This window comes from Drosophila arizonae, chromosome 2 (genome assembly GCF_054131065.1).
Source record: "Drosophila arizonae isolate 15081-1271.41 chromosome 2, UAZ_ARI_1.0, whole genome shotgun sequence".
NCBI lineage: Eukaryota > Metazoa > Arthropoda > Insecta > Diptera > Drosophilidae > Drosophila > Drosophila arizonae.
In genome coordinates this window covers 9,393,745-9,417,859 of record NC_142922.1, presented here as the reverse complement: position 1 = coordinate 9,417,859, position 24,115 = coordinate 9,393,745, and the positions used below count along the sequence as shown (strand labels likewise).

The following is a 24,115-nucleotide window of genomic DNA, read 5'->3' as shown; positions in this document are numbered from 1 at the left end:
TTCTGCAGCTGGTTTGAATTTTGTCAATTGGCTGCTGAATGTATCAAGTTGATATTAAAATCAAAGTCCGCACGATCAAAAATTGGTTCGCCTATTGTGATTATGCTTAAATAAAGAAATAAATAAATATAAGCAAAATCGACTGTTAAAAGGGCTGCTTTTATACAGTTTTGTGTTTCAATAGAATTTGAAATATATTTTCATGTTGTTCTTGCACAAAATGACGTCCCTGGTCACTAAATTGTGGCGGCCGGCCGATATATATATAAGCGCACAGCAGCAAGCTTTTGTATGTTTTTATAAGCCAAGACACACACCACATCAAAGATAATGCAACTCTTATTGTATTTGAATTCAATTTCTCTTAGTACATATAAACAAATGAATATGTATGCATGCACACATACAAATATAAACACATGTATGTAATATACGTATACGTAAGATATTAAGTTAGTACATATGATATAATAATTCCTTGATATGGTACATTTAATGGATGTTGCTATATTTAAATGATTACAAATCCAGCCTCCTCTGATTGGCTGAAGGAGAAAACAAAGAAAAGCAACGGGTCATTTGAATCAACAACAACACAAGAGTAAATGGTTACGATCTACGCTAAATTATACATACAAACACCCACACCTACAAAACTACTGGTATACACCCACTCGTACAAACACAAATACAAACACACACACACACACACACACACACACACACTAGGGGCAATTAATGATCTGGCGAATGGGAGGCCGACTTTGTGCCGATGGTCAAACGAACGAACAAAACACGAACTCACATCAGGTGTGAAGCAATAAAACAAAATGACGGCGCAGCGAACGATTTTTCGTTGTTGTTCGTTTCGTTGATTGTCTTTGCTTGCAAATGAGCTGAGTGCCAGAGCGGGATGGTGGCATGTATTGTCGGACGCTTCGCTTTGCTAAATATTTCCGCAACACATGTCGTACGGCTGGCGAGTGCGTGCGTGAGTGAGTGAGTGAGTGAGTGAGTGAGAGGGAGAGAGGGGCATTTTCTAACATTGGCGCTGCAAACGTCATCGTCTGCTCCAACGAACGCGCCATTTGGTTTCGTTTAGTCGCAGAGCAGAGGCTGAAGCTCTGCTGGCGGCGGCTTAGATCAAATAATTTGATTTCATGGCAAGTCGCAAAAATTGTCAAGCGGTCGTCGCATCCGCTGCTGCTGCTGATGTTGCTGCATTTTTCCGCGACCTTTTGGCGCTGCTCCAGTTTGATTGCAACAACAAAAGCAACACGAAAAAGAAGCAGCAAAATTAAAAAAAAAAAAAATAATAATAAAAAAAAAACAATTTTCATTTTGCCTTTTGGCTTTTCTATAAAAAAAAAAAAAAAATAAAAATATTTTTTAATTAATTCGATTTTGTATTTATTTTTTTGTTTTTTAATACATTTTTTCATACATTTTGCAGGCGCTCGTTTTGTTTATCAACAAAGGCGGCGCCTTTTGAAGTTCGCCGGCAAGAAAATTGCTTTGTCAGGGGGGAGGCGTGGCAGGGCATGGCATGGGGGAACTTGTTAGATGCTGCCATTAAATTGCTAGACACGATTCAATTTTCCGAAGTGGGGGGAGGTGTGCGAAGGGGTGAATGGGTGGCGGGGTAGGTGGGGAGGTGGAGAGGTGTGGAGTGTGGGGACTGCTGTGAGTATTATTTCCATTTTGATGCCTTTTATGACACTTCAGTTTTGTTTTTATATTTTGTTATTTGTTATTTTCTTGCTACCCTGTAGATATTGGTGACAGCTAAGTGGGGTATATGGATTTCTGATTGGAACAGTACTAAATGGGGCTACCTAATGGGAATGTTTATGTTTTATTGTGTTACTTTTCGATTCAGTATAATATCGATTTCAATATCTTTAGAAACTAAAGATATGAAATTCGAAGCAAATACTCTAGAAATTATATGATATTTCTATATTAAACCTATGTTTCTCAATGCTTCTATAGATTGTTTAAAAAAACGAATAATTTTAAGTTATTAATTAGTTTTTCAGGTTATAAATAAATATGGAAGTTTTGGTTTCGAAGAGTTATACCGAAATCAAGTTCGATCTCTAAATTTCTCTCTCTTTTTCTTTCAGGACGGCTGGAGCACTGCTTCCAGCTGGCTGTAGGGTACATTGCAGTCGGGGATACCCGAGGCGGCCACCGTTAAATGTTTTCATTTTGCTTTTTATCGCATAAAACGCTCATCTGGCAGGCGTCTTCGATCGCTTCGATCGTATCTAGTAGGTATTTATGATTTCGTTTATGCATTTTCGTGTTTTATTGTTTAAATTTTTGGTCATTTCGGCGTTCTTCTTCTTCTCTCCTTTTTGATTTGCTTTGTTTTTTATTCGTTTCGCCGGCGGCGTTTGAGTTGAAAAAAGTTAATTGAGTTGTAAAAATTATAAAGTTGTAAAAAACCCCAACGAGCCCTAGCAGGCTGCAGACGAAGAAATGTCGGGTAAAAGTCACATTCAGTTGAAGCCACGTAAAAAGGAGTGTGACAAAGAAAGAGAGAGATAGGGAGTGAGAGAGAGAGAGAGCGCAGTAATAAATAAAAGCCCAACATAAATACGCATCGATTCATTTTATGGCCATGAAATGAATAGCATCTAGTTTCGACCGAGTTATTCTTCACGTTTAAGATTTGTGATTTTACGATGTCGCATTCTATGGTCGCGTTTTCAACTATGTTGAACTCAGATTTAGAAATAGGAGTAAGAATAACAAAAAGCGTGGCTTATAATCTCTTGGATATAAGTTATTATCTGGTGTCAATCCAAATGAAATGGCGAAGGGATTGACTAAGGTTATATGTATTACTGAGCGAGCTCATATATTAATAAATGCACATAGAGTAGAAGTTTTTGGCTTGAATTCATCTATCATATGAAGTATAGATAAAGAATTGAATTTTAGGAATATTTTGTATTGCACTTGAATTACTCTTTTCCTTACTCAATTACTTGCATTTGATGATGATGATGATATCCTTTAGAAAGACCGTCAGAAGAGTTCCTAAGGTTCCGCTTATGGCTCAAGTTTACTTGCCTTGTCTGAGCCTTCAGTTCCTTGAAGAGGTGTAGTTATATTCGATATTCTTCCAATTTTACTGCATCTAACTAAACTCAGTTTAAAGTAGAATTGAGTCTCAGGTTTGGTCTATGCTGAGATTGAAGACTTGACTGATAGATGGACTATTTTTTTTCTTTATGTATCAGATACTTTTAATAATTTTATAATCAATATATAATGAGATAATCTTATTAAAAATATTATCTAATCAGCTCTTCTATAACAATTTATAGAAAATACCAAACAACAAATATAAAAAAAAAAAATTGATATATTTGGAAATACAAATAAATTTATAAAAAATGTTAAAGACATATAAAATATTTCTTATTCAATAAATTACTAAATATTTATTTGCTATTTTTATATATATACTCATACAACATTTAATATACATTATTTACAAAAAAAAAAAAAAAAATCTACTTTAAATGTACATGAATTAATTAATACCCAATAACTTCTAATTGAATATCTTAATTACATATTCAAGATTTTCATTCACTAAATATTATTTTCTCAGGGCTACCCGTTCTTAGGGTTTCTCCCATCCTTTTTTTAACGATCCTTTATCCATGTCGAACAGTTTTGTGGCTCTTATCGCCGAGCTGCCGCAAATACAGCTGCAACAAGTGGGCAACCCCGTCGCCCTGTCTGCTCCATCGGGCTCGCTCTTTGTCGAGGTGTCATAAATCCACATGTGGTTGTAAAGTGTCTACTAATTTCAGTACGTATCTTCCCACTCTCTCGCTCTCTCACTCCCTCTCTCTCTTCCCCTTCTCTCTCTCTCTCCATCTGGCTGTCTTGTTTCTTGCAACTGTCTCGGTGGATCTGTGGGGTTGGGGCCACCTAATTTCACATGAACATGTTAATGTTTACACGCGTACCGCGATTTTTATGTGCGCGCCCCCGCCGCGGATCGTCAGCCGGGGCAGACGAACGGACGGACGGACGAGTAGCCAACCAACGGCGTCTTGAGCTTATCTCCGATCGCCGAGCCCAACCGAGCCGAGCCAAGCCGACGATGTAAACACACACACACACTGCCGAGAGCCGAGCAGTCAACAGGCGCAGATCAGTCGCAGTTTGCTTGTCAGTCGCGTCGCGTCGCCTCGCCAGCCGTGTGGGTGTCTATCCAAGTCTCTGAGTGATCCGAGCAGCTGTATCTGTATCTATATCTGTATCCATAACTGTAACTGTATCTTTGACAAAAAGCCGCGCAGCCGTCGGCAAACTCTGTTGAGCGAAATGAGCGCCAATACGAATACGGAACGCGCCAAGCCCGTGGAGACTTTAGTCCTGGCCAACTATGCACTGAAGGCCGAGCAGAAACGCGCCGCCGGCCAAGGCGGACGCAAGGAGGATGAGCGCATCACCAGCGCCGTCATGAAGGTCCTGGAGGGATACGATTGGAATCTAGTCCAAGCCTCTGCCAAGTAAGTTGAAGATGTTAAGGGAATTTACCAAACTTGAGATGATTCCTGAATTTGTGATATTCATACAAACTTCGATAATGATATGTACCATACAAGATTATTGATTCTTGATTTCTATGATTCATAAAATATTTTCAGTGCAATTCTTGCTGCTTAGATTCCAGATTTCCAGTCGTTAGAAATTTGATTTTCACATTCTTGATTTAAAATTAGAAATAGACAAATTCTTTCTATGATAGATAAACGTGGTATAGGTCTTTATTGATATAGATTACTTATATTTTCGTTCACCCTTTGGATCAACAAGTAGTTTCTTGACTCTTTTGAGTTTATGTCTTATAGCATACTTATAATCTATAGCAAGTCCAACTTCCTCAAAATGGTCACTTTGGCAAATTTGATAAGATAATCGATATAGCTATAATGACAGTCTGTCTGCTTCTGCTAACAATGAATTGAATGTAGTTTTTATATTGCAGTCAGTGAAAAGATCGGTATCAACATCATTTATCATTTGCTACAGCAGGCTTAAAAATCCTTTTACTTAACAAAATACTTAATAATACTTTCTAATTTGGATGACTAAGTTCATACTTCTATAAAATATATCGTGTATGTATATAAAAGCTTTTGCAACCTAATCTCTTAATTTAGAATCGGATATACTATAATCTATGGTATTTTTAGATTAAAGAGTATTTTAGATAGTATATGGTTCTTGTGTGCACGGGTTAAAACTTTCAACAAAAGTAATTTTATGGCTAATGTCAACAAAGATATGTCCTATATAACATAACATAAAAGCAACTAGTTTTTGCAGATATCTGGATTTTTCAATAAATCTAAAGCTTCAGCGTGTCTTTAACATTAGTTCCCTTTCGAATATCTGGACCGGAGGATTTTTCCTTATGTATAGTTTATCTTTGCTATTTCTTTATTATTTTTAATAAAATATTTTCAGTAGCTAACAAAATTTTCAAGTAAATTAACGGCTTATCTATATCTGTAGGCATTTACGAGTATAGCGAATTAATGTATGCTATAATAATTGATTTCTCTTTCAAATATAAAACTTCATATTCTATAGTACTTTTTTTCTAAATAATATGAGGCTTGTGGCCTACACAAAAAATTTAGTTACTGCCAAATTGAGTAAAATATTCACAAGTGAATTAACAATTAAATTCGAGGTGCGTTATGCTAAATATTTATTTTTAGCAATTGTGTTTTGTAAACTTTTATAAACATTATTTTTTAATACTTACTGAGGGTATAGTAGCCCTATTTATACCCTGAACCCATTTTCAATGGGAAATCAGGGTATAATGGTTTTGTTGAAATGTATGTAACAGGGAGAAGGAGGCGTGGCAGACCCCACAAAGTATATATATTCTTGATCAGGGCGACGAGCTGAGTTGATTTAGCCCTGTCCGTCTGTCTGTCCGTCTGTCCGTCTGTCCGTCCGTCCGTCTGTCCGTCTGTCCGTCTGTCCGTCTGTCCGTATGTATGAACGCGTCGATTTCAGAAGATATAAGAGCTAGAGACTTCAAATTTCTTTTAGAATGTCCGTAATTACAGCGCGCATATCAAGTTTATCATTAAAAATCGATAACTCATCCCGATCTTTTTTTATCGATAAAAAACCTTATCGAAAACCAGTTATAAAATTATATCTTCTACACCTTTATTGCTAGAGTGTCCAAATTTTTAATGTATGCTTATATGCAATTTATACAATTTCGGTTTTTGTTAAAATTTACCCCCCACCCTTAAATTCACCCCCTCACCCACACTTTTGTAAAAAGCGTATTTCAAATACTAGAGACTTGTGCTTTGGCAATTACATGCATATTCATGTTATAATCATAATCTGAAAGTTTCATGAAGATCGTACGTCCATAAAAAAAGTTATTAAACAATTAAGTTCTCATAGTAAGCGCACACTGCAGCCCATGCGTGTTTATACGTGGGTGCTTGTGTGTGTATGTGTTTGTGTATGTGTGTGTATGTGTGTGTGTGTATGCGTTTGTGTGAGTATGCGTGTGTGTTTGTGTATGTGTGTCTGTATGCGTGTGTGTGTATGTGTGCCTGTGTGTGCGTACGTGCCTGTCTGTGTGTGTGTGTGCGTGTTTCTTCTGTAAGCTGAAAGACGCGAAAAATTATTGAAATATCTATTGCTCCAAGGGTTCAGGGGATCTCGTAGTCGAGCAGTCTCGACTAGAGCTTTCTTACTTGTTTTATATTATTTTAATAAGAATACAATAGAGTCTGAAAGAAAAAATGGTATGGAAAATAAAATTGAAAATAGTTAATATTATAACAGAACGTGAAAACTTCACTATGATGATGATATATAAGGCAGCATGAGAATTTCAAAAAATTCATTAATTTTCTCTCTTTTAATATTATTATATTTTTTTTTTTTTTTAAAGAATACTTTGGCGTGAACTACCTAGAGTATTTAAGAACTGAGATCGGAGGAAAATTGACAATTACAAAAAGTATTTGAAAAGAATTCAACTCCTATATATTCACATTTACAGCTGTAAGCATAGCCGTCCTCGTTCATCTGTCCCTGGAGACAGCCTTAAATTTCCATCGTAGAAATCTCGTGATGTGGATAACCGGGAATCGAAGCATTTATGAATGACTAAGCGTGGCGCTCTTCTTGTCGCTGATTAGCACAATTTTATGAGCTTGCGGTTGTTGTTTCTTTTGTTGTTGTTGTGTCTGTTTTTTTCACCATTTTTTGTTTCTTTTTATTTAAATGGATAAACAAACTTGGCGAACCGCAAAAGCAAAAAGTGTAAAAGAAGAAACGAAACGTTTGGGAATACGCTGGCATATGTAAATATGTGAACTGAATTTACACATCTTAACACATGGTAGTAGCTCTCGTATATCACACATACACGCACATATATATATATATATATATCTATAGGGTTCAGTTGGTATAGAAAATACAGTGAAAACGGGGGAGCAGACGAAATACGTTCGAAATGAAGACGACAAATCAATTCAGGCATAAAAAGCGAATAAATATGTTTTTACCATAAAGATGTTAACTGCTAACAAGCTGCCCAGACGACAGCCAGAGGGGGCGGTACAGGTGTATACGTGTGTGAAAATAATGCCAAATCCAGTGGAAACACATCGTTCGCGACAGTCGGAGTTGTCATTTGCCACTGCATGGCAGATGTGGGCAAGTGCAACGAGGCAACTCGCTGGCGCCAGGGCGCCAGAGTCGTGAGAATGGCCTGGCGGCCTTCTCGCTCTGATCCCTGTGCTGCTGTGTGCTCCTGTGTAACGGTCAACAGCAGCGCCAGCAGTGCCAGCAGCGCGCTTTGACTATTTGCCGAGCATTTATCGCGGCTGTGGTTCGGCGGGCGACTCATATGATTAGCTGCCACACTACGCTCTCGTCGGGGTGGATAGCGGGCGAGTGCCATGGGCAAATCATGGGGATTAGTTGGATGAGAGTGGAAGCAGATCGGATATTAATGATTACCAGTAGATTATTCAATGCATCGAAGTTGCTTTAGCGCCGCCTGCTTGGTCTTAATTAGCGAAATGTCAACATAGCGATGGTCTACTGTAGTTTTGCTCTGTTATCAGCAACGTGCGCTCAGCTGGTCGCAAACAAGCAACATCCTTGGACTACGTGTTGTGTTTATTGTTGCAAAAGCGCAATCGCTGTCAAGAACACGTGTGTGTTTGCACAAGGATATGACGAGGAGGCGGGCAGCCCGTTGCCTTTATCTGCGCTACGTAACGGCTATGCTTAGACTCCAACCCGCAGCCGCCTGGCCCCCTCCAGCTAGACCAACGAGACCCAGAGGCAACCCTTCGTGGGCCCACCAACGTTTACATACACTAGACTTTGTTTATCTATGCCTGCTTGCTCTTGCTTAAAGTCGCTTTAAAAAGCCCATGCACAGGGTCACATAGGGCCTGGGCAGGGGAAGGGCTCAGCTCTGCTATTTACTTATGCGGGAATTATGTGTTTGAGGTAGCAAATACTTGTCTGTAAGATTGTTGAGGAAATTCTATAGGATATCAGACATGGGATATCAGATATAGAAGGTCTTACTGCATGGCTTTTATGTGATAGGAGATCTAGCTATATGGCTTATAAAGCGATAATATAGGGCTTTTAATTGAAAGAGGATGTTAACATATATTGTATAAGCTATAGAAGGTCTTATTATATAGATTGTATTTTTAAAAGGTATTGCTAAATAATGTTGTAATGAAATATTTTTTTTTATTTTTTTTATTTTTTATTTTTTTTATTAAACTAAGAACTATGCCAAGTTTCACCAACATCAATTTAGAAAAGGTATTACTATAAAAAGTTATAGAGTGTGGATGAATTATTTTTCTTTTATCAAACGAAGATTTATTCCAATCTCATTAACAAAAAAAAAAAAAAAAAAAAAAAAAAAAAAAAAAAAAAAAAAAAAAAAAAATAATAATAATAATAATAATAAAAATAAAACAAAAAAATTAAAAAAATTAAAAAAGACATATACAAAAATCTTTTTTAAAAATTGAAAACAATATATATACAAAAAAATTAATAAAAAATATACTAAAAAATTAATATTTTTTTATTAACAAGAAATATGTTTACAGCCTAAATTTTTAGCTATTTTATTTTAGCTCTAGTATTGGCTTTTTTAAATCTATAAAATATTTGAAATCTATAAAAATAAATCAAAAAAATTTTTTCTTTTGACTATTTTAATTGCCTAAAATTTTACTACTTTTCATAGTAAAGATATGAATTTAAATATCAAAGGCTTGCTATATAAATAGCAAACCTGAAATACAAGTGTTATAAAACGGCAAACTGGTCGATAAAATAATATCGTTATTAATAGACTCAGATGTGATCTCTGGCGCCGCCTCCACTCAACTCAACTTAACTTTTATAACACCTCAAAAACGAAAACCGCAAATTCGTGTGTCCAAAATTTCAGCGCGTGAATCATGCAGACAAAATGCGCCTGGAACCTAAACATATTACGAAAATAAATAAAATATCAGCAAAATAATAATAATATTAGAAATAATTGTGACAAACACTTGAGGAACTCGATGATTGGCGCTTGCCTTTATCAACGCGAGTCGCAAGTCGCAATTTCGCGTGCCCTGCCTCTACCCTGACCCCTACCGCAGACCCTGTCCCCGTGGACATAAGTTTATAGTCGCTTTCCGTGGTCTTTAAATACATATATGTATGTATTTATATGTATAAATATATACTTATATCATATCGCATATCACCCCAGGCACCCCATTTGCAGCCATTTGAACCCCTTTTTGAGGGAATAGCTTTAATTTCTTCATTTTTTTATGCGCTTCTCTAAGTGTATTTACACGGCGATTAGATAAGAGGACTTCGGCTATGCTTCGGCGACGACGTTATAAATAATTTATTGCTTATCTGGCTTCGTTGAGTTATCAAAGCCTGCAACTACCACCAGGTGGGGTGTTCGCTCCAGGCACTGATATCATCCAGGGCGGACTAAGTTTCTTTTCTTTTTCTTGTTCTTACTTCTTTATTTCTGGGGTGCGCTTAGCCGCCCAGTCAATTTACATGCACAACATACGGATCTCGCCTAAACCAACACTTCAGACTCGCATTGGGCGTGACCAGCGCGTCCAATCAATCCACCGAACATTGACACATATCACGTCAAAATTGTTGTTCACATGAGACCAGATTTTAATAGAACTCTTTAGTTGGCCGCAGAAGCTTGGGAAAGTTTGGGCTAGCGAGACGTTTAAGCATGTGATGGGAAATTGGATATGAAAATTTATAGAATTTTATGCTCTCGGGAGAGACTAATTGCTAAGGGAGTATCCTGAGCAGAATAGAGATTTTTTTGATTTATTTTATTTATTTTTAGCATTTAGAGCAGACTTTTATTCTTGACTTCATATAAGACTGCAAACAAACTTTTTTGAGTTCTATGTTCTCTTCAAAGTTCCTAGAATATACAACATTTTTCATTTCATTTTGGCTTTTTCAATTTGATGAAAACTTTGTTTTGCAGCCAAAAATTCTATTTTTTCGGTTAGATTCATAGCTGACATAGCAAAAAGTATAGCAACATATTTGTTGCTTTTGGTTAACTTTTTCCAATTGCCAAAACTAAGCTGACTTCATTTTGTAGACGAGCAAAAAATGAAATGAAAATTCGTTTTGAATCGTATAAATAATAGTACAACAGCTGGTTAAATAGCTCTGCACTCGATTTTCATGGCATTCTTTGGCAATTTGCCTCCAGTGTTTTGGGTGTTTGAGTGTGTGTGTATTGGGTCCTGGCGCTGCCGATAGGGAACTCCCGCTGCCAGGACCCTACTCGCTATCCATTCGGACAACAACAATAGCGCCGGCCAGACACACGTACGGCTTACAAGATAAATATTGATTTTGTGGCTGTTGTAGGTGCTGTTGCTGCTGCTGCTGGATGCGGGTGCTGTGACTGGTATGAGTGGTTCGAGTGGTATGGGTGGTGTGGGTGGTGCTGTTCTGGTCTGTTGCTGTTGGCCGTTGCTTAGCTTCTTTGCGGTGCTCATAACCGCAACAGCCCTGCCTAAACTTTTGGAGCCCACATTCACTCGGTCTGGCAGCCAGGGCTCCCCGCTGTTTTGGCTCTTCAGTTTTGGCGAGCTTTCAGGTACCCAAATTGTTTGCAAGTAAATTTACAAAACGTTGCCCCAGTCGTTGCTCCAAACCACTCACACACACACACCCATAGACGTGCACATCCTTACATCTACTCGCACCACAAACACTTTGTCATGTTGTTTGGTTTTTGCTCGCCGCGTGGGTCGCTTGCCAAAATGGCCGCCGATGGCTCTGCTGGCGGTTTTATGACCAGGTGCCTGGGGCCAGGCGGCACAGGTGCGTGACAATGGGCTCTGGGTGCGGGCAATAAACGCCCATCCACACACTGATTGCTGGGATTTCAATGTAAGGCCAGCCGCTGCACAGCGGGAAATGAAGTGGAATATCGAGTTGACAAGCGGCTCATCTCGCATACACACACACACACCCACAGAGATAATATCTACATATGTGTGTTTTATTTGTTTTTTAGCATTTCATAAAATGCTTAACACGAAAAAGTTTAAGCAGCAAAACTGGAGCGCCTATTCTGCACCGAAAAGGCAAGTCCTCAAATCCAAACAAATTGACAGTTGGAACGGGTAAGGAATGTGCGTCTGATGTTCTGCATGAGTGTGTGTGTGCGTGTGTGTGTGTGTGTGTGAGGCTAAACGCCATTCAACTGGCATCTAATATTGGCCATGTCGCATTTCTAGAGGACACGGACGTATGCTGCTGAAGTGCCAACACGACGTGGTTTCAAGTATTTTGGGCGACGAAACTGCACAGCAAAGTTCAATTTAAGCAATTTCCGACTCGATATAGACTAACCAAAAGCTTTGTGTATGTGTAACACTGTGTTACAAGGCATGTGACTTAAGTGAGAAATGTAATGAAAATAAAATATAAAATTAATTTAATTGTAATTCATTTTATATATATTATTTATTGTCTCAAATATTATTATTATTTATTATTATTAATTTGTATTATTATTATTATTATTATTATTATTATTATTATTATTATTATTATTATTATTATTATTATTATTATTATCTATTATTATTAATTTGTATTTTTTTGTTATTATTATTACTATTATATATATTATCGTCATGATTATTATTATTGTCATTGTCATTACCATTGCAATTATTATTATTTCTTTCTTTAGTTTTGAGATTATCATTATTATTCTATCAAAAACATTGACTTTATCATTAACCTAATTTTTGCTATTAACATTTGCATTAGCCTTAACATTATGCTTGCCATTAACATGAACATTAACATTAGCATACCATAAACATTATCATTAGTGTCATATATCAGTTCCCAATCGAAAGTCGGCCTGTGTTGCTTAGTGTTATTTAGGCAGCGGGACATTTTGAAAGGCAAACAGCAATGTCAGAGACATATCAAGCCATATCGCATATCATCGATGGTGTGTACTCCTTCAAATAATTGAAAGCAACAGCAACAACAACAACAACAACAACAGGTAGAGCATTTAACAAGTTTGCTTCGGTTTCGCTACGAGCTCGGGCACTCAAAGTGTCGCTCTTCATTGCGTAGTTGTGAGTGGCAGACCGAGAGTGCTTAAGCCCCCGTCCAGCCGTCCAGCCGTCCAGCCGTCCAGTCGTCTCCAATCCCCCGCCCCTCTCATCCATCTCCTGCTGTGACCCGACCCCCATTGAAAGTGTATTCTATGCGTGCCCTGGTCACTGATGGTCGCATCCTCTTGGGCTGCTCTTGTCGCGGCTCAAGTGCGTCGTCGACGACTGGCTGTAAAAATAAATTGACTTGGAAATTGAAAAACAAGCAGCGAAAAAGCGGGCCTTCAAGTGTGTGCCAGGACGAGGCGAGCTGGCAGAGATGTGGGGGGAAAGACGCGCGCCATGCTTCATATGAAAAGTAAAAGCTTTTCGAATTACGCATAAGGCTGAAAATATTGGATGCCAAGCTAATGATATGGAAAGTTCAAGGTTCGCTTGCCAGTTGACAAACACAGAAAACAAACGAAAAGTGCAGCATGAAGGAAATGTTTTTATATATTTTCCAATGATGTGGAAAATTGCAGATGACCATTTATATATGGGATTTTACTCCTAGTTGTCAATTAAAATTTTCTTAAGAAAATATCTTGGCAAAATATTATTACCTGTGATATTTTAATTGCGTTATTAGAATTTGATATTTATTTTTAATTTGTATGCATGGGAATTCCAAATTTTCATTTTAATTGAATTCTGCTGAAATATGCAAATGCAATGAAAGAATTTTTAGGCACATGATTTCAGGAAAACTCTAGATGAATTTTCCGTTTTTGTTGTTGGGGTATTTTAGGAATTTGCTACTGAGGCTGTTGCTGCTGCTGTTATTGTTGTTGTTACGGCTGTTGCTCCTTTCAGCTGTTGCGCCTGCCATTCCTGCCGCAACCTGCCCCAAAGATGACGACATTATTCTTAGAATGCCATTCAATGTCAATAGCAAGAAGCGAGACCACAGTCGGATCACAAACAGCAGCAGCAGCAGCAGGAGACCTTGAATGCGGCTGCGACTGCGGCTGCGGCTGCTTTTGTTGCCCGCCTCTTGTCACAACAAAAGCTGAGTAAACTTCAAATGCGCCTCTCGCTTGCAACTCTCACGGTAGCTCTGCATGTGCGTGTGTGTGTGTGTGTGTGTGTGTGTGTGTGTGTGTGTGTGTGTGTGTGTGTTTGCTGGTGTTTGTGTGGCAGGGTAGGCAGATGAGCCGTCCTGCAACTGTTCAACTATTGCCTTATCGGCTTATCAGTAGCTCGCAATGTTTGACCACCTTGATATTTTTCGACTGTTTTCGTTTTCGAGCGAAATAAAAGCGAGCAAATAGAGAGATGGCGGCAGAGCTGGGGGCAGAGCGGGGGGCAGCTGGGGATTGCGCGAGAGGGGCCCAGCATCCGTTCGGCATTTGAATGTGGCGCAAAAGTGTTTAACAAAAAAAAAAAAAAAAAAGTGAGAAATATTCCGACAAAATAAAAGTGTCGTAAAATGCGGCGCTGGCTGCGTGGGAAATTGATGAGCAGCGCTGCCTAAGCAAACACAAGCAACTGCAGTTGGCAGTTGGCCGTCGGCAGCGGCGTTGGCGTCGCTGTAGCTGTCGCCGTCGACTGCAATTTGTTGACACGCATTTTTCTTCTTCTTCTGTGTTTTGTATCTGTTGGCTACAATTCATATTTGTTGAGCTTGTGAAAATCGCTGTGAGACGTTGCTAATTGGCTGCATTTGTAGTCGAATGTGTTTTTATACTTTTCCTTAACGCTCGCCTACAAATTGATGAGTGTAAAAAAAAACAAGTAAGAAAGCTCCAGTCGAGACTGCTCGACTAGGAGATACCCTGAACCCTCCAAGCTGATATTCTAATCATTCTGCACTTCTTTTATGCACACATACATACACATGCATCCACTCTCACGCATAAGCCTGCGCTCTGCTAACTGCGCAGTAAGCAGCGACTGCGCTTGGGCTGCGCTGCAGTGTGGGCAATATTATGAGAATTTATTTGTCGAATAATTTCTTTTGTAGACATACGATCTTAATGAAACTTTTAGAGCGTAATCATATGGTGAATATGTGTGTATATTCCAAAGCCCAAGTCTCTAGTATTTGAAATACGCTTTTTACAAAAGTGAAGGTGAGGGGGTGAATTTAAGGGTGGGGGGTAAATTTTAACAAAAACCGAAATTGTATAAATTGCATATAAGCATACATTAAAAATTTGGAGACTCTAGCATTAAGGGTGTAGAAGATATAATTTTATAACTGGTTTTCGATAAGGTTTTTTATCGATAAAAAAATATCGAGATGAGTTATCGATTTTTAATGATAAACTTGATATGCGCGCTGTAATTACGGACATTCTAAAAAAAATTTGAAGTCTCTAGCTCTTATATCTTCTGAAATCGACGCGTTCATACATACGGACGGACGGACGGACGGACGGACGGACGGACGGACGGACAGACAGACGGACAGGGCCAAATCGACTCAGCTCGTCGCCCTGATCAAGAATATATATACTTTGTGGGGTCTGCCACGCCTCCTTCTGCCTGTTACATACTTTTAACAAAACCATTATACCCTGATTTCCCATCTTCAATGGGTTCAGGGTATAAAAAACAGAGTGGAAAATGGAAATTTGTTGTATTTACAGCGTGTAAATATTTGGGCCTGAATAATTTTGTTCAATTTGCTTGTGTTTATGTGTGCGTGCGTTCGTGTGTGTGTGTGTGTGTGTATTTTAATAACAAAAGCTGCAAATGGTCCATTGCTGATAAAATGATGCAGCAACAACAACTTTGGCATGTGCAACAACAACAACAACAGCAACAAAATTGCTCATTTCTCATATGCAGCGCGCAGCTAACGGGCCACTTGAAGATATCACTTAATGAGATTTGCGCATCTCCAAATGCAACAACAATAACGACAACAACAAGAACGACCACAACAACAACAACAACAACAACAACAACAACAACAACAAGAGCATAATAATGAAGACGTGCTCGAGTTGCCAAGTGCTCGGAACTGGCGTTGGGAGCAACTTTTGCTGCAAAACGAACATCACTTGATTCTGATTAGCGTGCTGTCAAGCGTGAGAGCTGGCAATACACACACACACATATATATATATACACACATGCATACACACACACACACACACACACACACACACACACACACACACATTTACACTTGTTGTGCTGTGCGTCATTTTTGACGGTTTGCAAGGGGAAGGTGGGCCTGTATATGGAAGGGGAGGCGCGACGATACCAGCTACAGATAAGCAGCTTCCCGCTTGCCATCTCCCTCTCGCTCGTTCGCCCTCTCGCTTCTCTGGCTGTCCAACTGAACCGCCATTTGGCCTCCGGTCTGCGCGCGTTTTTAATCGCTTAATAAGCTCCAACTCGAGCTCGAGTTGTTGTAATTAAGCCCAGGCACTGCGCAACAGCATGGCAGAGAGGATGTGAGCAGCCCTAAGCACACATACTTATATAAACTCTTACATACACAGATACACGCGCACACATATTCAGAGACACTGTTGCTCTCCACCTCAGCAACAGTTACTCAACTCTTTTTTGTTTTGCTTGAAGCTGATTTAAAGCTAAATTTCTATGCCCAAAAGTTGAAACGAAATTTTGAAAAATTTTTAAAGCAATAAAATTGCAATAAATTTTAAATATATATAAAAATATAAATATTATACGATGTTTTGAAAAATTTGTTTTTTTGAAAAATGTTTTTGTCTTACTTCATTAAATAATAATTAATATTAATTGCCAAGAACCAAGATGAACCCATTTTCATTAAGCCTTATGACATTTATATATTCTAAGAAAACTAAAAATTATTTAAATTTAACATTCTTTAATGTAAATCACAAATTCCTCACAATATTTATCAACATTGCTCAATCATTTTACTTTTAAAGTAAATAAAATTGACTTAAATTAAGCAATTGTTGTTTTACTTCTACACAAAGCTACAAAGTCAGGTAGTTTATTTACAGTTAACAGTACAGTAAACAGCCACATAAATTATATGAAATGCTGCCAACTTGCAGTTAGTTAAAATAATGTTTATTTACCACTTGGTTCGGACTATTTCTGACTTGGATTTTTACTTCGTGCTCTGTTTATTCATTGAATTGCTTTGATTAAAGCCAAGAATCCTGCTGGCCGAGGCACAAATTTGCACCTGTGTGGACATAGCACACGCACACACACATGCACACACGCACACTCTGTTTTAGCTGAGGGCAACGACAATCGAAATTCATTGCCTCAGCTAGTAAAATCTGTTGCCGGCTCATGTTTATTTAGGATAAATAATTCAATATACATGAAACGAGCATACTCTCTATAAAAGTAATCCGTGCAGAGACAGCCTGTATCCAACGCCCACCTGTCACGCCTATGTCTTTGATTGAATTTGTTTCGGAAAGTATCTTTTATTTTTATTTTATTTCTCTCTCTTTCTCACTCTCTCTTTTTTTTTTTTTTTTTTTTTTTTTTTTTTTTTTTTTTGCCTAACACGCTAAATCACAATGTGGTTTACACATGTGGTGGCTGACAGACTAGCAGATACTTTAGTATTAGTGTGGAGTATGATGATATATTTTGCACAATATTAATCTGTGCAGTATTAAAATCTGTACTATTGTACAATATGTAGATATAATTGTAGAATACAGTTATAAAGATAGTTTTTCTAATATAAGCCAAAGAATGTTGAAGTATGTTAACAGTTAGGTGAGTCTTGCCAAAGCAAAAACTATTTCGATTTTTTTTTTTTTTTTTTTTTTTAATTTTTGGGAAATTTTGGCGCTTTGCTTGGTTTTAGGTGTAATTTATATTTCTTTGTGGGAAAAAAAGTTTGTAGCTAAAACCTGAAATTTCTCAACATATTTTGGGCACTTAAATAATCATTTTAATATTTGTTGTGCTTTGTATGAATAAAATTGTTAACAAAAAATCATGTTTTTTAAAGATACAAAAAAAAAAAAAAATAAATTATATCAAATATTGAAAACATTTTAACTTCTCTTGCAGTTTGCTTAAGCTGTAATATAAAATAATTCGTTAAAAAAATGTTTACGTTTTTCGAGATTTAATTACTTTGAAATATATTATGTAATACTGCGATTAAACACGTTTAAATTTTTCGAGATTTAAATACTCTCAAATACTAAATGAGTATACATATATACATAAAATCTAACTGTTTGAGTGAATATAGTTTGATTATATTGTATTTTATATAGTGAACTTTTTATTTATATTAAATTTTGATACTCTTAATTATTACTTTTGCAACTTATTTGAATTTACAATAAATAAAAACAAATATATTTATAAGGCACAAAAGTAATATCTCGAGATTATCACATTTAGGATAAAGAGAAATTGAATAAACATAAATTTAGAAAACGTTTACTTAGGAAATTTGTTACTAACTTTTATAAAGTCTTATTATAATCATAATATAATCTCCTAGATGGGTGTATATATATATACACTTTTTTCCAGTAACCACATACACATAATGCAGAATATATAGGTATATAGTAAAGCTTGATTTGCTCAAGATGAGTTAAGCTTTGCAGCTATTGTCACTGTCATTTGAGTTTGTCAAAGCAAAGATACAGAAAAATAAAGAGAGAGAGAGAGAGAGAGAGAGAGAGAGAAAGGGACAAAGAAAGATAGATAACAAGAGAGACAGAGAGAAGGAAAAATATGCAGAGAGAATTTGTGTGGTGCGCCACATATTTCTTAATTTTCTTGTTATGCTGCCCGAATGATACGAAAGGCCAGCAAATTGTAGTTTCTTGCCCAAGCGATGTGGGTCATGTTGGCCATCAAGCGAAATGACAGCCAATTGCACATTTCGACTGTTGCCATAGAATTTGATTTCAATTCCCCTTTGTAAATGGCTTACAACTTGAATAGATTTCTGTAGACGCTAGATAATAATACAAAGCTTTGGCAGTAAATTGCATTTATATTTTGCTAGCTACTATATACTATGTACAATAGCTACTATATACTATATACCATATACTATATATAGGTGATTCATTTCTAGTTAAGCCTTTTGGCATTACTGTGGCTCCCAGCAGCCATTCGTTGCAATCTTGCGGTTCCCTATGCAGGTTGCTGCTGCTATTGTTGTTGCTTTTCATGTGCTTCAGGCAGAGCAAGAGGTATATAGGTTTTGAGCAGCACGGAATAAAGAAAGTGGAACTCAACTGCTGCGATCGATCTCTTTGACATGGATGAATACGCTCTACATTCAAAGTCGGGCTTAATGACTGCATGTGACATCTATCATATCTATCCCTCTTTGCATTTGGGTATTACCTAGTCTAGTACTCCCGACAATCTTGTTGTTTCCTGTATTTTTGTTGTTGTCTTTTTTATTTGAGTCAATACAAAGTTTTTGCTGCAATCCAGAAGTTTGTTAGCCTCGGGCGCAGCTTCTCTTTCTTGCCCCTGACAAATAAAAGTTTTAATTGCAATTTATAGTTTGACATAATTCGCGAATTTCCCATCGCCAACGGCAGCAACCGCCACCAACGGAAAACACTTTGCCAGAGCAATTTTTTGTTGTTCCTCATTTGTTGTTGTTGTTGTTTTTATTATTGTTGTCGCTGTTTGTTTCTCGTGTAATTAATGTCAAGTAAAGGCTGTGAAGCATTTGCACTTGCCAAAACAGAAACTTGCATAAAATATGCCATTTAATCTCATTTCACTTTGCTGTTGCCTTAACCTTTCCAGAGCACCCTCCGATCGCAAAAAGGAGCACATCAAGCGACCTATGAACGCCTTCATGGTCTGGGCCCAAGCAGCACGTCGCGTCATGTCCAAGCAATATCCACATCTGCAAAACTCGGAGCTGAGCAAGTCACTGGGCAAGCTGTGGAAGTAAGTATAAGTGGGATGGGGTCTATAGATAGATCGTAGAATAATATTAGAGAAATCTTTCAAATACGAAACTCAGATGAATTTTCTATTTATGAAAGTAGCAAATTTAATTATCTAGAGTGTTAAATATCTTGAGTATTGACTATCGCTTGAAGCGATTACAAACTATTTATGGATTGGGCTGAACACTCTATCAAAGAGAACGTGGGAGGCCTCATGCCATCATTAAGTTTCTAGGAGTCAATAATACTAAAGGCAATGATGTATACCCTGAATCATATACAGCTTAGCTCAGGCTTAGATCAAAGATCATGCTGTATAATTTAACAAACAGAAATGCTTCTACAGAATTCATTGCCTAGTCATGGCTATACTCATTAGTTCTTCTTGTAAATTTTAAACTCTACAGAATTCCTATTTGCCCAAATTAATTTTTGCCATGCGAAATAGATGGAAATTATATATGAAAAGTCTAAAGTATAGACAGCTAAAATAATAAATAAAATCGCCTTTTGAACTCTGCCTTATATTCATATCTTAGGTAGCGCCCTGTGGTCAGCTCACAGTCTTTTTCTATTCGCACTTCAGCTGCAATTAAATGCGACAGTTTGTATATACATATATTTTGAACTATGTGTGTGTGTGTGTGTGATAGATGTCGGCGCCGTCTTCACATTGTTTGTAAGAACAAATCGGTTTGGAAATTAAAATCTCACAGTTCAGCGGGTGCGCGATAAGCGCCTCGAAATGTCGAGAATGCGCTGATAAGGGTGCAGAGCAAGCAAAGCATCCGCCTTGAGTTAATTAGAAGGCCGCACGGCTTGTCACTCGGCGGCCAATTTGTAGACCAATAAATAAACGAGCATTTGACTGGAAGTGGCCATAAATTAAAGCGCTGATTGCGTACTACATCTCACTCACTCTCTCTCTCTCTCACTCTTTCTCTCTCTCTCTCTCTTTGTCTCTTTCTTTCGCAGAAATCTGAAGGATAGCGATAAGAAGCCGTTCATGGAATTCGCCGAGAAGCTGCGCATGACGCACAAACAGGAGCATCCCGACTACAAATATCAGCCGCGTCGCAAAAAGGCTCGCCTCATGCCACAGTCGGAGGCAGCTAGCACGGCAGCAACAGTTGCTGCCACGCCAGCAACAACAACAGCAGCAACAGCAACAGCAACTTCGGCTACAGCGCGTCGCAGCTCCGGCGGCCAACCACCGCAGCGCCGCACGAGCAAAGCCAACAACAACAACTGCGCCAGCTCCACTCTGTGCACCACCAGCAACGGCAGCAATGGCAGCACCGCCACCAGCACCAGCGACGTCTTCAGCAATGAGGCATTCATGAAGTCGCTGAACAGCGCCTGCGCGGCCAGCCTGCTGGAGCAGGGCCTCTCGATGGGCAGCGAAACGGAGCGCGGGCTGCTCGACTCGCCGTGCTCGACGGCCAGCTCGATGTCATCGCTGACTCCGCCAGCCACGCCCTACACGGGCGTGGCCAAGCCGACGACGGGCAACAGTCTGCTGCTCCGGCAGCTGAGCGAGCCGAGCGGCGGCGGCGGCGGCGGCAACAACAACAACGACTACGGCGTGCTGCTGGACGCGGGTCGAGAATATATTGCGCTGGGCGAGCTGAACTACACAGCACAGAACGGAAACGGAGTGGGCGTGGGAGTGGGCGTAGGCGTGGGCGGTGTGCAGGAGATGGACTTTCTGGAGAACATCAGCGCGTATGGCTATGGCACGCGTGGCAGCTACACCAGCTACGGCTACAACGGTAGCAGCTTTCCAGCTGCCGCGGCGGCATCAGCGTCACACGCCAATGGAGCGCTAAATTACTTGGGCAAGCCGGCGGCAGTCGACATTGATCCCAAGGAAATGGACCAGTATCTTATGGATCAAATGCTGCCCCTAACGCAACAGCATATGCCAACCGCGCCCGCCGCTGTGGCCGCTCACTCGCCGCCGCTTAACTCATCCGCCTCGCTGTCTTCGGCCTGCTCCAGCGCCAGCTCCCAGCCCGTCGAGTGCCTGGCCTCCCCGAGCGCGTACTACGACCACATGGGCAGCTACCCAGCGCAGGCCCAGACTAATAATATTGGCTATGCTCACTATGTGCCTGAAACCCCGCAGCAACAGCAACAGCAGCAGCAGCACCAGCAGCAACATGAGCAACAGCAGCAGCTGTCGCAGCAGCAGCAGCAGCAACATCTTTGGGGCACTTATGTGAATCCCTAAGCCACTTCATTTGCTGCTGACCTTTACGGGAGCAGTCCATGGCTTTCGTTTATTGCTTTATTGTGTGTGCAATCGCCCGAGCATGTTGTGCAATTTAAGCTAATCGCAGCGATTCTCGTTTATGGCCAAATTGTAGATGCAACCTCCAATAGCCAACATTGATGAATGCACAAACGATGCTCGACATTCATAGCACTATTTACGAGCATTCCCCACTTGCAAATTGGATACCATTGTGCCATGACAGTTGCGGAGCAACAGCATTGCTTATATGAATATGGCATTGCTTACCATTTTCGTTAGCCAAATTGGGCGGGGGATGGGGGGGTAATCGATAAGTTTATTATTATTGAATCGATTGCTTGGCTTTCATTCGAGTGACATTCAGATGCTGCATGCGAGCATAAATCTTTATTTATTCAATCGCAAATTCATGAACGCACTCCGAGCAAAAGATGTGCATTCGCTTTTAGTACAATAGTTGCTTGATCTTAAGAGTTATAGCTAGGGACTTAGTCTAAGAGTATACCAACTTGGCGTTGGCCAATAAGCCTAACGAAATACACTAACTTGCTTCACCCTAAATCAATTCAAGTGAATGCCTATTATAATTAGAATATGGATTTTGTTATATTTATCACTCATACGCCCTGTGAGCCTTAGTTGCCTTTTTAATCAAATTAGCTGTATTTATTGTTAATTGACATTAGCTCTTAACTGCTATTACATGTGAATAAATGTGTGTAAGCTATTTAAAAATTACTTTAATAAAATATCAATAATTTTAAAGGTCTTTAGTAATTGAATTTAGTCTAAGTCTCTGTATTTCAATTGTTTCCCACAAGTACTCGATGTCTGCGTGTGTGTGCGTGTGTGTGTGTGCGTGTATTTGTAGGCCTGTAAATTTCATAAATTCGAAATTCCTCTGAAATTAGCACCCACCCAGCAAATGGGCCATTTACCTGCGTATTTATTTCACCTCTCCTTTGCACAGTCCAACAAAAATGAAAACCTTACGCAGCTTTACCGATGTACACAGTTATATATGTACATATATGGGTATACTCATGTATATGTATGTATATACATAAATGTTAATATATTTTCGTTTCTTCTGTTTTCTTATTTTTGCTTCGCGTTTATTTATTTATTTATTTATTTCTGTTTCTGTTTTTGTTGAGAGCTTAGTGCAATTTGCGCATGTAACAAGTTGTTGTTAATTGAAGCGCAAACAGGGCGAGAAAACAAATGAAAATGCGAATTAGCAGGCCAAACCGTGCCGCACCAATGGCCAAAATGGCCATAGCACAAAATGGCCGAGAGCTAAATAAAATAAAATCACAACAACAATTAAGGTAATAAAGCTTGAATACCCTAGAATAGCTACAACAAATGGTGTAATTGAAATTCAAAGAAAAACTGAAATGAAAACTTTTATCACTGTTCAGGATTCATGAATTTAGAATTTTAAATTTAGAATTTAAATTTATTTTTTTTTTTTTAAATTTATTTTTATACAAGAAAATAAGTGATTACTTATTGTTAGTTGTAGACAGAAAGAGAGAGAATGAAAGAAAAGAGAGAGAATATGAAGAGCCAGAAAATCATTCAACATTTCTGATATAACCATATATATTTGAGAAGATTCACTCTTGGGATAATTTGTTTATTTATTTTATATTTTAATTTTAATTTATTGTTTATTTATTTTATATTTTAATTTTAATTTATTAGGAAACACCAGAGCAGCTTTTGATAGGATAATGAGTGAAAATGATTTCATGTGAAATAATATATAATAAATATAATAATATAAATAATAAATAAATAAATATTAATACAGTTATAGATAGATAACACAATCAAATTCAGATGAAATTTATTGTTAGTATTGTAAAAGGGGTATTGTCCTTGGGAAAATTTAAATATATTCCGAGATTATTAGAAAATTATAAAATATATATATACCATAAATACATATACTATAAAATCGAATTATGATTTCTTTATATATAAATAAAATCTATTAATATATATATATATAATATATTTTTTTAAGCTACCCTAGCTGAAATAGTTTGTTCGTTTCAAAAAAGAAATCATGCTCATGCAATGTATATATTTGTACATCTGCGCACATTTTAGAAAGTTAAGAGCCGTACACGTATTTGTGCGCTTAGCCAAATTAACACGTTTCCGGGCACTTGGCCATTTATTTGCTCGCATAATTTATGCAGAATATTTATTTA

The 24,115-nt window shown here is 38.2% G+C and overlaps 1 protein-coding gene across 1 annotated transcript; it reads left to right on the top strand.

Annotated features, from left to right (window-relative positions):
- The first annotated feature begins 3,675 nt into the window (after positions 1–3,675).
- Positions 3,676–23,634, top strand: Sox100B (SRY-box transcription factor 100B). Its single transcript, XM_018018951.2, has 3 exons — positions 3,676–4,541; positions 19,485–19,631; positions 20,609–23,634. Exons 1-3 carry the CDS (start codon positions 4,354–4,356, stop codon positions 21,864–21,866), a joined length of 1,593 nt encoding a protein of 530 aa, XP_017874440.2. The 5' UTR covers positions 3,676–4,353; the 3' UTR covers positions 21,867–23,634.
- The last annotated feature ends 481 nt before the right edge of the window (positions 23,635–24,115 follow it).